The following is a 15,041-nucleotide window of genomic DNA, read 5'->3' as shown; positions in this document are numbered from 1 at the left end:
TTCCATAAATAAAAAAAGTTGACACTGCGCAGGCGCAAAACCAAATTTTGAAACTGGCGTTAGATTTCCCTTTATTCCAAGTGCCTATGTATCAAATTTCGTTTAAATTCTTCCATAAATAAAAAAGTTGACACTGCGCATGCGCAAAACCAAATTTTGAAACTGGCGTTAGATTTTCCTTTATTCTTAGTGCCTATGTATCAAATTTCGTTTAAATTCTTCCATAAATAAAAAAGTTGGCCCTGCGCATGCGCAAAACCAAATTTTGAAATTGGCGTTGACAAGCTAGAGTCAAGGAGCAAGTGCTGTTATTTCGTGGGCTATGGTTATGGGACGGAAGAGAATCAGAAACGCTCTCCAGAAAACAAAATAAGCGTTGACCAACCAGCGGATTTGATGACGAAGGGATAACCACTCGTCACGTTTAAGAAGCATTGCTTGAACTTGGGCATTCAATAGTGATAAGCTTGAAGAGGAGTGTTGGGATCAAACTGATCGCTATTGTTTTTACGTGTATTTATTCATAAACTGCCCCACCTCGATATTGAGCTATCTTGACAGTTGATCGTTGAGTTAATAAATATATTGACTATTAAATTGCCATTGCACCATAACTTACTGTGTTTATGAAAAGATACATTATGTTTCTAATTTGTGAACTCTAAAGGGTATTCGAAGTTAGTGAAAAATAGTTCAACATTGGAGAGAATTCACCAAAATTAATAAAACCATCCGGAAGAACTTGTTTTTTTAGACACATCTAAGGGCTTAATTATACGATTACACGGAAGAGCTCTGTATCTACATTTACCTCACAAACTGAGGTATGAACAAATTTTAGTTTCGACTTGTTTCCTTCCAGGAAAAATATTATTAATTACATATTAATTTTCCAGAATACCGCTTTGCATCTAGCCACAATGGATAGCAAACCGACAGTAATCGCCCTCTTGTTATCCATGAAATGCAAGCTATTGTACAACAAGCATGGAATGAGCGCAGTGGACTACGCCATCCACTACAAGTACCCGGACGCAGCGTTGGCTATGGTAACGCACGAAGACAGGTAACCGCCAACTTTTCCAACGAAACCTTGGAGTTAACGCCTCGTTTCAGATCTGTAGAGGTCCTTGCACTCAAATCCGACAAACATCCGTGCGTCACTTTGGCTCTGATTGCCGCAATGCCTCGCGTTTTTGAAGCTGTTCAAGATAAGTGCATCACTAAGGCAAACTGCAAAAAGGATTCGAAGTCGTTTTACGTTAGTATTTCAAATACTGTTTGGTAGAAGGTATTTTGCGCTACCATTCGCCTTTTTTTGTGGAACTCTGTGATTTGCTGCACAATTCGAACCCATCGACTTGTTACACTGTACCACGGTACGCCCCCTGACATTTTAACGTCGCTTGCGCTGTCTCCCAATCCATGGCTTCAAGTCGATCTATGTAAAAATAATTAAAAATTTAAGGGACACTTTGCTACCTCCAATTAAATGGTAAATAATCCATTACGATGCATGCGGATTCAAATTTGTAGATCGGAGTTCGTGCATTGGTACTGTAGGCCAAATAGCCCTTTTGGCATTCTCGTTAGCGATGAACCGAATTGCATGAAATTCAAACTGGGCATAGCTTTAGCGATATAATGCGCAATGTCAAAAGTTGAGCCTGATCCATTCAACATTCACAGTACCTTTTTAGCGCATTTTTGCAAATTTACATTACAGACTGGAATATACAATACAGCGCTGGTCACGACGCCATTTTCTCCTATTATAATAATTAAAAATTTAAGGGACACTTTGCTACCTCCAATTAAATGATAAATAATTATGTTACGTTTTCCACGCTAGCTACCTATTTTAAAGTAACAATAAATCAAAATACCTTTGTTGGTAAATTAGTGGTTAAATCCCGATAAACAGAGATTAAAATTTACCGCCCGAAAATTGCGCAGCAAGTCACAGCACAACAAGTGCCGTTACAAGAACAGTCGATGGGATGCTCACAATACCTTCTAGTAATGTGAACAGCTCGCTTTTAACTAGCAATTTCAGATTAAGTACAGCTTCACCTGCTTGGAGTGTCCCGAATTCTACGCAAACATGGACGGGAAGACCGGAGAAGCTTTGAGCATTTCAAAACCAATTCCACTACCGGCCTTGAATGTAAGTACCACACAATTGTTGTACGAGTGACACTCTAATGTTGCTCCAGGCAATGGTGAGCCATGGAAGAGTCGAACTCCTAGCGCACCCGCTCAGTCAGAAGTATCTGCAGATGAAATGGAATTCCTACGGGAAATACTTTCACATCGCAAATCTCCTGTTCTACTCCATATTCCTGAGCTTCGTCACTTGCTTCACATCACAACTGATGGCTCACGAGCACCCACCTGTCGATTTCTACCGCCAGTTTTACATGCCTGGAGCACACCACTTCCCACAGTCGGCGATGTGGAAGGAAAAAATGAATAAAACCTACGACGTATGTAGCGAAACCTTGGGAAAGAGCAATATTCCATTCTTATATTTCAGGAGTACTTGGCCAGTACCAAGACCGACATACTGAAGGTGAAGGTCACTCCAATGATGTACATTAGCGCCATGGGTATCGTGGTGTACATCGGCCTAAGCTCGGTGCGCGAGCTTATACAGTTATACCAGCAGAAATTTCTGTACTTCATGGACCCGACGAACTTAGTCTCTTGGCTGCTGTACATTTCGGCGTCGATAATGGTGTTTCCGTTATTCGGCGGCACCATTACAGAACTACAGTTCTCATTCGGATCAGTATCGATATTTTTGAGTTGGCTAAACCTGCTGCTTCTACTGCAGCGGTTCGATCAGGTCGGCATCTACGTCGTCATGTTTTTGGAAATTCTGCAAACGCTGATAAAGGTGTTGATGGTGTTTTCAATTCTAATTATAGCCTTCGGACTTGCGTTTTACATACTGTTGTCAAGAGTAAGTGCTTCAAACTTTTAATGCGTGGGGATTTTGGATAATAATTGGTTACCCTCCGCATTAAACCTCTTCAAAAATATGACACACGCGAATTTTCATTTGCCTGTATCCAAAACTATATTCAACTATTAATTTTGAAAGATGATTGCTCGTTGATATAAAATAGTGCGATCCTTATGGAAAAGATGGTGCACGAAAGCTGGACAATACCGAAACAAAAAATTAGATGTTGCAATTTTCTTGAATCTTCCTCGTTCAATTAGGTACTTTTTATTCTATGGAAATTATGTATCGGGCAACAAACTTTCTATTTATATCGACTGCACTAAAACTACGCCTTGAAGAACACGAGTTATTATTAGAACTCTTAAAAAGGCAAATCGAGTTCAAGGCTAAACCTCGAAGCTAATCAATTTTCACTTTTGAATTGTAACATTTATTAATCAAAACGCCATAATTAGCTTCAGAACGGCAAGTGAAATTCTTTCTGCGTGTTATAATTTTATAACTTTATGCGATGGTTCTTTCCAAACACAAACTTGCACATATGCTTATTTGACGAAAAACAGTTTATTTCCACAGCTTTTTTCGTAATTCAGATACCTATAGCTTTTCTTGAATTTGGACTCATGAGCGGGTATTTTTTCTACTAATTTTTTTGCCCTACGCCGTTGTGTTACTTTCAGCTGCACAGTTGACGCTCCGTAGCTCAAAACCGAACAAATGAAAAAAAATCTCCCCGGAATAATCCCTACCTATTTTTTTATGAATTAATTAAGTGAACCTGTTTATTACTTTCTGTCAATTGAGGGCCAACTTAACGTTTTTAAAAGTTACTTTTTTTTAACATGTTTTCATACGAAATTGTACTCTCAGGTATGCGCTGAAATGCGCCGTAAAAAGATATCTTTGCGCCATTCTTGTTTTTTGGTTATCCTTAAATATATTTGGGAGGGGCCAAGTGAACGGAACCCCCCATAACGCATTTTGCTACCGGTATTTGTGCCACTCGATACATCTGGTTATGCGCTCAATTGCGCCACTTGAATTAAACCTAGCGCCATTACGGTTAAGCCATAAAAAATTTTTAAAAAGTGGAGGGTCTAGCGTTTTCAAAAGTTACGTTTTTTAACATGTTTTTTCTACTACATCGTACCTTTCATCATGCGCTAAAATGAGCCGTAAACATAAATCTTTGCGCATTATAGTTTTTGAGAACCTTTTTTAGTACCTATAGAACTATAACGCTATTCATTTTAAGAAGGTAGCGGCACGATACACTTACAACGGTATGCTCTTGCGCATCTAGCGTGACGTCACGTGCGAACAAAACCACAGAATATAAGAGCAAAATTACGATGCTTAGATCGACAAATCACAAGGTTAGTTGACAAATCATACTGATTTGTGTAGAGATCCTCGCGTAAGTTATTTCTGGGATTTCGTGATCGTATGAAATAAACTCTAACCAAAAACATTGGCCCTAAACATGAAATGCGGCTGTTTCAGTAAAAATTATATAATTAATGCATTATCAAAAGATCTAATCGCTCCTCCGTGTCCCTTTTATTTTGATTTTCATTATTACGCGGTAGTTTTAAAGTAAGTAAAGCATCAGGTTTCAAACATCCGCTGTTTTTAAAAGTAGGTCTAATTAAGGAGTCGTTCCCTTGCGGTGCTTCAAAACGGCTGGCTTCAAAATGTTCATAACAAATACAGGATATAGGATTAAACAGCAATGGAAAGACTTAAACACACCACTTAATAATAATGCAACACCATTTTTCAAGGTAATTTTGTCCTTACGACGACTTGCAGCAATCCATTTTAGAGAAAAGTCTTCAATTTTCGGAAATCGAAAGTACCTATTTTATTTCCACACACAACCTGGCATTTTGGAATTTTCACTAATGATTACTTAGCTATCAACAAATTAATGCTTAGCTATCAACAAATTAACGCTATAAAACTCGTAAATACAACTGAAAAGGTGCAAACTGTCACGCGTGACATCTGTACTGGATTTTTCCGTGCGTAAACACTTGAATTTTGGCGCCACACGTTCGCAGGTGACGTAATGCGCAGTAGAAAACGCGTTTGAGAAAAATAATGAGCATACCGTGTGTAAGTGTATCGTGGGTAGCGGTAGAAAGCATAAGGACAGTTTAACCTTCACTGTGATTGGTTAAAACGAGTCACCATTACCCTGAAAAATAAAACGACTGACAAATTCTGTCTGTTAGAAGCTTAGACTATGAAAGAGAGGGGACCCGTAATAGAGAGCGCACGCGTGAAGCAAATTGCGATCATACTGCCACCACCAGTGGCGCCCGCTCGGGTATTACATTATAGGAAATTACAATTTATTTATACTGCCATCATGGTATGATTAACCTGTGTGTACAGTTGTCGGACATAATATTGGGTTCTTATTTGAATAGAGAGACAAAAAACGCGATAAACGTAAACATACGACCCGACTTTGATCGTTTCAGAAACTGGGTGCGCGATATAAGCGCACATATACCTTTAGTAAAATTCTGCACACCCCGTTTTTGAAGCGATCAAAACTGAAAAAGCGTAAATTATAAAAGAGTATAATATACGGTATTTATGTTCCTTATGCTCCAATAACACTTTGCAACACATTTCACTTTTAATTAATGCACACATCTTTCTGGTGCCCTGCAAATTATTTAACAATTTGTTCAATATTGCAGAGTTCATGCTTTTTGAACAAACATTTATTGCAATATCTTTCCACTTCTATTTCATTGTTCCAATTAATTGAAGCATTAATTATTTGTTAATTGCTTCCTTACGACGGACAAGTTATATAGAATAGGGATTGTATCCAGAGGAATACAACTCTCCACCCCACTATCTCACAACTCTGTTGTAATCAGCAAGCGTTTGTAGGTATATGCACTTTCAAACTGCCTTGAGGTGGGGTTGTTATTCTATCCATCCCTTGATCTTTTGGAAGAAGAAAATAATTCCAGATGGTCCTGGCTTATTTTAGGATCCTTCGCAAAAAATACATTGCCGTTTCCCTATGGTGCGTACTACCTGGGACACATTGTATCTTTTTCTTCCCGATATATCTGCTTGCTTGTGAATGGCAGTCAGCGCTTCTGATGTGAATCCTGGGGAACAATTGACTGATTTATACAATTTGCCGATGGTGCACACCATTATCATACACTGTTCTGACATAATTTTACCCTTTTGGAGACCGATCATTAGGTTATACAGTATACACTGTTTGCGGCTAAGTGCGGAGAACCAGGTGATCATGCACCAACAAAGTAATTAATGAACTGTAATCTATCTTGATTGATACACTTCTTATCAGTTTGGTTACCATGAAGGAAAATAAAGTACAACGTTAGTAAATAATTCTTATATTGAAAACTGTACAAATAAAATAAATGTACCTATATTCTTTTCCGAGTGAATCTTGAGGGCAAACGCAGCTGATGGTTTCAGAATGGGAAATTATTTCTAAACAAAATAGCAACCATAAAATAGAATAAATGAATTGGAATACTCACAATTATACAACAGGCTTTGGCAATAAAGCCCTAAGCAGTTTCTTGTACTTCAGTAATAAGCTGTTGATACTATAGCAAACCGTTGACGATGACGACGGTGATAATATTGAATGGAGATGTCGTCTCCCCTAACGGGTTTAATCATAACGATTTTCCTTCAGGATATCGTCTTTATAGAATGTGGCGGCGATCGATGTGTATTGCTTCGAACATCGATCGATGACCTCTCTCTTTTGAAGACCAAATCCTATCTGTCGTACTAGATGTAAGTACAAAGGCAACATACACTGTAGTTAAACTACTCCATACAAAGTAATCAGTCGCCTAAGGGTAAGGCATCCAAACATGTACCTATCTGTTACGTCATGTAACTAGATAGTCCGGGGTTCCGTTCACTTGGCCCCTCCCAAATATATTTAAGGATAACCAAAAAACAAGAATGGCGCAAAGATATCTTTTTACGGCACATTTCAGTGCATACCAGAGAGTACCATTTCATATGAAAAGATGTTAAAAAAAAGTAACTTTTAAAAACGTTAAGTTGGCCCCCCACTCTTTGAAAATTTGTCACGGCTTAACCGTAATGGCGCTAGCTTTAATTCAAGTGGCGCAATTGAGCGCATAACCAAATGTATCAGGTGACCTAGTTACAAGGGACAAAATACGTACTGGGGGGGGCTACGTTCACTTGCCCCCCCCCCCAATGTTTTTTCGGATTTCTAAAAAACGATAATGGCGCAAGAGTTATTATCGGTGACGCATATGAGCGCATAACGAGCGCAATCATTTTAAAATAATACGGCTATCAAATCTTACAGTGGGGGGACCAAGTTAACGGACCCGTTATTTTGGTAGTTTGATTTGCTCTTGCATATAAATAACTGACACGCACAAACGCTCCTGTGCTATCAAGTTTCGAAATCACTATTCAACAAACATGAAGGTTCTTTCACTTTTCTTTGAGCACGGAATCAGTACATATACAGGACTTAAGAAATAAAACGGAGCATGTATAGACGCTAAAGTTGCTAATTCATTCGTCATATAAAAGCTACTAGACCAAAATCCCTACCTTGTCTTTCTTCACCTTTGACATCATAATCATCCGACAATCCCATTGCAGGGAGAGCACCTTTCATTTCGCACAATCCCGATGTCGTTGATGCGCGCCTTCTCCATGATGCTCGGCGAGATCGACTTTCTCGGCACGTTCGTCGAACCCTACTATCTCAGAAAAGAGGATGGCAGAACCTTACCGTTTCCGATTCCGGCGTTTCTAATCCTCGGCGTGTTCATGGTACTAATGCCGATCCTCCTCATGAATTTGCTTATCGGTCTCGCGGTTGGCGATATCGAATCTGTTCGGCGAAACGCTCAACTGAAGCGTTTGGCAATGCAGGTAAGTAAGTCCACGGTTGTTCGGTCGCGATAGATGCATTGAGCAACTCTATAGGTGATATTGCACACCGAATTGGAGACCAAACTTCCCAAGATGCTATTAGAGAAGATCGACAAGAGCGAACTAATCGAGTTTCCCAACAATACAAAGTGCAAGTTGGGTTTCTTCGATTCGATAATTCGCAGATTTGGTAATCCGTTTTCCGACGATGGTAAGCGAAAACTTGGTATAGGTCATTACCTTATATATACTTCTTGGTGTCGTTAATTTGCTTACAAGTTATGAGGCTGTATTTTTGCTACAGCCCCAGTACTGATAGATACCTCTAAACTGACATTGATCAAACCAGATGCATTTGTAGCATGTTTTCTTTACAGGCAACAAAGAGTTGTATTTACCCAATCAAAAGAAAAAGCCAGGTGGTACTGGTAGGAGCATGATTTTAGTGTGTGTATACACTCGTGTCGTTTTGCATGTACTCGTCTGTGAAATGTAAGTGTAAGTGTACGAAACCATTACGCACCTTTCTCGTTTTTATATGAGTGAGCATCTGAGCAATGCACCAGTTGAGTAAGGAACCACAATAAGTCTCTTTTCGTAAAATGTTAATATTTTCTTCTCAACTATGCACTGTACCATGCACCAGCGCAAAATTACTATAACTCATATCTCAAATTGTATTTGGATTCCCTTGGGCTTATGGTAAATGATCACAAGCTTCTTTCACTTACAATCAATCGTAAAACCACCAAGTTTCAAGTCTCTAGAACTCTATTCAAGGCAGACGAGCGGACACACTGGTGGACAAAAGTACGATTTTAAGAAGAGCTTGTAGGATTATATCTAAACTAGAATAAATATCTAGAAAATATTTAAACATACCCTAAATAAAACACCTAAACTCGGGCTCGATTTAACTCAACACTCCATGACCAGAAGCAAGAGGAATGTGCACGTCCGAACATTCCGACTTTTCCAACTGAATAGCAATAAACGTGTAAACAAATATAGAAAACCAGCTCCTGTGTATGGCTATAGCATGTGCAAAAGCAAATTTTGAACCTGGTGTTAGTGTTGCTTTTATTTAAAGTGTATATGTATGAAATTTCATTTAATTGCTTCCATAAATAAGAAAGTTGGGACTGCACATTATGCATAAAACCAAATTTTTTTTAGTCCAAGTGGTCAATTTCATTTAAATGTTTCCATAAATAAGAAACTTGGCACTGCGCATGCGCAGAACCAACTTTTGAAACGCGTTAAATTTGCTTTTATTCCAAGTGGCTATGTATGAAATTTCATTTAAATACCTTCATAAATAAGAAAGTTTGCAATTTGGTTTATAAATGGTCGAGATGCGAAAAGGGCAATGTGATTAGGATTAACTTTCGAGTTTCATATGGCTAAAGCTAAACGGAGGTGTCAAAAGGGCTTTCTTTATTTTTTGGCCTTATTGCCAATTCACGAACTCCGATCTACAAATTTGATTATCATTCGACATATCGTGCTAACGGATGGACGGACAGAGGGACAGACACATCAAAATTATACACTCGCTAGGAGCTCGTGAATAAGTGTAACTTCTATTTGCGGATCAAGCGAAGTCCGCCCACCAAGTCGAATCGAGTCGGTGAGGCAAATCGTCATCGGAGTGTTAAACTGGTCAGTCGAATGTGGCCGGTGGATCATGTGGTCTCTGAGGATTAAATCGGATCGGCAAGTAAAATTGGAGTGGGACGTGTCTTGAGTCAGACATTTTCCTTCTAAAAGGGAAGCGAATATGAGATCGTGGTCAAGTCACATCGTGGAATTGAGTCGGATACACGGATCAAGTCGACTTTGAAGGCTAAATCACATCAATCAATGGAAATGCGTTCACAGATCCTTGTCAATCCAAGTCGAGTTTATCTTGATTCGGGGGTTAGATGGGGTCTGTTTTGTAACTGAAGGGTCAGAGTAACATCGGCGAGATTATTACTTTTTGGCGGATCAATTTTACCAAGTTGAGTCGGCGAAACAAATTGGATGCAGGATTTACATTCGATCGATAAAAAACCGAACGCAAAGTTGTCGTTGGGCCAGTCGGGTGTGGTCGTTTAAGAATTAGTTCTGTATGAGCCCCAGAAGATCGCTGCTTTAATCCGTGGATCACATTAAGTCCAGGGATCAAGTCGAATCAGGTCGGGCTTGAGAGTTAAATTGGATCGGCAACTATAATCGGGTACGTGGATCTAGTGTATCGGCCTGTGTCGGTGTTCAATCGGTTTGACCAGTCTGGTTTCTTAAATGTCAGTTTGATCTGATCGTGGAAATTATTTCTATTTGCGAGTAAATTCAAATCTAAGAATTAAATCGACTCGGATCGAGGAGTCATGACAGGTACAGCCGGGTACACTGGCCGCTTAAAGGACACTCAAAATCTTCGCGTGTGAGAATCCTGACCTCTTTTCTCTGAAGGAAGAGAATAACCTCGCCTATACATGCTTAGGTAAAACTAAGTTGACGAGTCGGGCCAGAGGATTAAACAGTATTGGCAAATAAAACCTGGTCCAATAATCTCGTTGGATTCGTAGATCAGTCGGGTTCACGTGTCGAGTCGGTTAATCGACCCCGCGCGTGGGAGACGGATGGAATAGTTCCAGGTCTGGATCGAAAAGTAAAAACGGACACGGATCGTGGCTTGCCGAATCTGCACCTACGAACATCGTAACTTTTTTCACCTGTTCGTGATCGTTTCTGGGTGTCTGCAAAAGCCCAAGGATCTGGTCATGTCGGCAAGTAAAATCGCATCTCGTCAGGCCACAAGGGCCAGTCAGGTTTGCAAGTCAGCTTCCTTTTTTTTTAAATTGGGAATGAGGAAATTCCTGCTGCACCCCCTGCTGTAGCGTAATGGCGTGCCTCTATCCAGGGGGAGTGTGGGGCTTGCACCCACTGAAACCCTTCTCCCAGTTCCCCAACGTAGCGGGTATCACCAATTGTATTCTTCCGCTCGTGTGGGGGGGGGGGCTGCCTTACTGTTCTCTTCTCCTGGCCTCTATTTCTCTCGTCCTTATGACCGGCGTGATGAAATTATCAATTTTCTTCCAGCTGCTCTCTCTACCGTCTATAACACTGTCTTCCTCTATTGGATCCCATCTCTGACACTGTAGTACCGCGTGTCCTGGTGAGTCTCTCCCTCCGCAGTCCTCACATGTGTCGTCTTGAAACTTTTTGATCCTATGAAGGTATGGTGCGTTTACACCATGTCCGGTCAGGAACTGTGTTAGGTGGAAATGTACTTCCCCATGTTTCCTCTTATGCCATTTTTGGACGTCTGGGATTAGCCTACTAGTCCAGGATTTCCTATTTCTCCACTCCTCCTGCCATCGGGCCAAGGTCTCTTCTCTAGTGCCCCCTTCTGCTCTCATCTCAGCTTGGATGTGTAGCGGTATTACGCCCGCCACGACGCAAAGGTCTTTATTGATTACTGTTCGATATGCCGAGACTATTTTCAGGGTCATTATTCTCTTGACCTTCTCCAGGTTTTCCTTACGATCCTCAGCTTAGCCGCTTTTCCCCACACTTCCACTCCGTATAGTATGGCGTTGGTAACCGCAGTGCTAATGACTCTTCTCTTGCCTGCGCTTGGCCCCCCTACGTTTCTAAACAGGCATTGTAACTTCTTCGCCATGGCCTTGGATTTTTCGGCCCGATTTCTTATATGATTGACAAATTTTAAACTGCTGTCTATCGAGACGCCTAGAATCTCTATTTCCCGCTCCACCTGCACGTCTACGCCCCCAATCCTCACGGCTTCCTGGGGTATTTTCCGTCTCCCTACTATAGCCGCCGCCTTAGACTTTTCCCTCACTAGCTTTAACTTGTTCAAGCTCATCCACGTGTCTATTGCTTCTACGGTGGTGTCAATTCGTCGCTTCGCCTCCTCCAGTTTCCTGTCCGTAGCCACTATGGTGAGGTCATCCGCGAAGGCGACTATTTTGACCTTCCTCGGCACCCTCATGCTCACTACTTCATCATACACAATGTTCCACAGCAGGAGTCCCAGTACTGAACCCTGCGGAACTCCTCCATCAACTTCTACATGACATGTATTTCCCGAGGGTAGCCTCACCTTTACTCTCCGATCTGTTAGATAAGTATAAATAAGTTTAACCATTAACTTCGGAGCTCCCGTACTCTCTACGGCCCCCACTATCACTTCCGTGGGCATACTATTAAACGCATTCTGGACGTCTAGGGATGCCATTAACACCACCTCCCTGGTCCGCCACGTTCCGCCTTGGCCGTCCTGGCAGTCTCTACGAGGCTTCCTTTGTTTCTCTCCCTTTCACGAAGCCATATTGGTTTGGGGAGGCATTCCATATAGATTTTATTCGTGCCGCAACTACCCTCTCGAATAGCTTCCCCAGGCGACTCAATAATGCTATTGCTCGAAAATTTCCCCAGTCTTTCTTTGGGATCAGGACAACGTCTGCCTTCTTCCACATTTGCGGGTACTCCCCTTCTCTCATAACTGTATCGAAGGCGGTGGTCAACAACTCGGGGTCTTTCTTGGCCACCAGAGCCACGTAATCCGCGGGAAATCCGTCCGCCCTGGAGCTTTTTTCCTTGGCATCATCTTCGCTGCCTCCATGATCTCGTTTTGGTCGACTTTTTTTGGGGTCTGTAGATCCTCCATCGTCATCCGCCATTCCGGTTTTATTCTTAGTGGAAAAAGTGTCTGGAACTGTTCCTCGATTTAGGTAAAACTCCAATGGAAACAACAGCAGCGAAGCTATGGAATGGCTACAAAAGGTGAATACCAGCGGAATGCTACACAACTGACCAGAAGAACTAAATTGTAAACTGCAAGAATCCACTTAATGTGGCGATTAGGGATTGGTTTCACGTTAGAAGGGTGAAAATCCGTTCGTGGCCAGAATTTGAATTCGAGTTCAAGGCAACTTTTGTCTTACGTGAAAGTGTGACAGTCTGGAGAAACGAGTACAAACACAATGTGAAGATGTTGAAGTGTATTTCCATGAAAACCTGAGATTGCACAACGCGTTAAATTTAATTTTCAGCGAATGTAAAGAGCAAATTGTGTGAGGATTGACACAGAAAATTCCGGGTTTAATGGTCAAGGAACATAGCGATGCCAATGATATATTGCATGATATCGTACTCCTGCAATGAGTAACACGAACCGGCGAGATATAAAAAAGGTGGCAAACCGAAACCAGCAGTGCGATGTTTCAATTGTGCGTCCGAGGGACATTACGCCAATGAATGTCCGCGTCCGAGAGATTATAATGCGGGTTATAACCGGGTCATACAAAGGAGAACTGCACGATACGGAACCGACTGGTAATGAGCACACCTAAAAATAAACTTGAATTTGAAAAAAAATTGAATAATTTCAAGCAAATCTCTCAATAATGAATGCTTCAGGTTTCTTTGGTACCACTATTTCAACCCCTCCGGTTCTCACAATTAAATTTGTTCAAGATATAACGGTTTTCACCTCCTTTGATGCCGATTTCTATTATTTGGTTGCAATTTTGACAGCTCTTTTTTTAAACAGAGAAACCACGAGTCCCGAGCATTGTCTTTACAAGACACATCAAGCAACGATAATCATAAAATGGCATTTCATTTTTGCTAGCTTGCACGAACCCGTGTGGAATGGTTTTCAGACACCTTCTGTAGTAGCATACGTTCACCATTCCTATAGTAACACGGTTTCTCCGTTTAGGACTGGATCTGATGATCGAAAGCAACGAAGACTTTATCGCGAATGAAATAGAAAAGACAAAAAGAAAGCTAAGAGACATATCCTCAGCGTTAGAAACTCAGCAACAACTGTTGCGCCTAATTGTGCAAGTAAGTACATCACAAAGTATGCAAAAAATGTGTACGTTTCTTTGTTGCAGAAGATGGAGATAAAAACTGAAGCGGACGATGTCGACGAGGGCGTCTCGCCGAATGAAATTACTCAATCGGCAGGGTCGGGCAAATGGACATCTCCAAATATACGTAAAAAGCTACGGACGGCGTTGAGTTTTAATAAACCGTCGCCCTAGGATCTTTATATGTTTGTAACTCACTAGGTATATTAGAAATGGATCTCTATATTTTTGGGCAGAAATTATATTTTGTAAGAAATTGGAAAGCGACTTAGCGTCGTAACATGTTTGTATGTTCCCTTCGAAACTGTCTGTGGTACCTAAATGTTTAAATTTTTTAAATGTAATAAAAAAATGTGAAGAATTGTGCTTCGTTTGTATATACTCTTATAACTAGCTTGCCCGTCCTGTGGCGTCAGATCTTAAAACTCGATCTGCATTGTGTTGCTTTTATAGAAACGTGTCCATTTTTATCGAGGATGTTCCTGCTAAGTAAATACAGCAGCGGGAGTAGTTATCGGAAAAATATAAGATGGATATCGGACTACCCGTCTTTTAAGCGCGCACATTTTGAACGCCGTCTGCCGGTTTTTTCTACAACTCATTAACCATGAGCATTCAAACTTCAATACTCATTAATTCAAGTAACCCCTAGTCTAATTGGAATTTTTCGACGCAACAACTGTTGTTGATATCTACACCTCGGCATGTCTGCAAGACTGATAACGAGTAAACAAATCGATTTGTAACTCATTTCTATCCTGGTTTTCACTGGGAATCTAAAATTAACGGGGCTGAAATCTTCCCTGGCAAGAGAGCATTACGGCGGCTGCAAAAAAAACAAAACTCCCTGAACGGTTTGAATCCAGATAAATTAATTACAAAACTATGTGCTGAGTGGCGGTACAATAAAATATAAACACAGACAACTCACTCCTCGAGCAAATAATTAAATTCCGGTACTCTTTCGTAACGAAGCGACAAACTCGAACCCGGGTGTTCAGCAACGCTGGTCGACTTCACAAATATACAGTGCGGTCATAACTTCGGGTATGAACTTAAGGGCGAAAAATGGGTGCTTCGTTACATATGTAAGAACCATACTTTATGGTAGTCCTTATTAACGAAAAAGTAAAATATTAACGCAACCCCTATTTGATAAATGTAGCAAGCTGAGGGGGCAAGTATGCGAGATTGTACATAGATGAGTGCAAGGGCCTTAAGGCAGTTACGTGGCG

General features: G+C 40.9%; 1 protein-coding gene and 1 long non-coding RNA gene across 3 annotated transcripts; one reads left to right on the top strand and one right to left on the bottom strand.

Annotated features, from left to right (window-relative positions):
• The first annotated feature begins 666 nt into the window (after positions 1–666).
• LOC116174245 (transient receptor potential cation channel subfamily A member 1-like) lies at positions 667–14,168 on the top strand. 2 transcript variants are annotated; one of them, XM_031492136.1, is made up of 11 exons: positions 667–824; positions 897–1,066; positions 1,117–1,261; positions 2,057–2,167; positions 2,217–2,486; positions 2,537–2,965; positions 7,643–7,918; positions 7,973–8,129; positions 8,296–8,346; positions 13,653–13,780; positions 13,831–14,168. In XM_031492136.1, exons 2-11 carry the CDS (start codon positions 921–923, stop codon positions 13,978–13,980), a joined length of 1,863 nt encoding a protein of 620 aa, XP_031347996.1. In that variant the 5' UTR covers positions 667–824; positions 897–920; the 3' UTR covers positions 13,981–14,168. The 2 variants fall into 2 exon arrangements, with proteins under 2 accessions (XP_031347996.1, XP_031347997.1); XM_031492137.1 differs by lacking the exon at positions 8,296–8,346 and having other exon boundaries at positions 670–824.
• LOC116174246 lies at positions 6,354–6,630 on the bottom strand. The gene is made up of 2 exons (XR_004146067.1): positions 6,520–6,630; positions 6,354–6,469 (listed from the first exon to the last, which is right to left on the bottom strand). It is a non-coding gene; the product is annotated as an uncharacterized LOC116174246 (long non-coding RNA).
• Positions 14,169–15,041: the final 873 nt, after the last annotated feature.

This window comes from Photinus pyralis, unplaced genomic scaffold, assembly GCF_008802855.1.
Source record: "Photinus pyralis isolate 1611_PpyrPB1 unplaced genomic scaffold, Ppyr1.3 Ppyr1.4_LG6, whole genome shotgun sequence".
Classification (NCBI taxonomy): domain Eukaryota; kingdom Metazoa; phylum Arthropoda; class Insecta; order Coleoptera; family Lampyridae; genus Photinus; species Photinus pyralis.
This window is presented reverse-complemented; position numbering and strand designations above follow the sequence as displayed.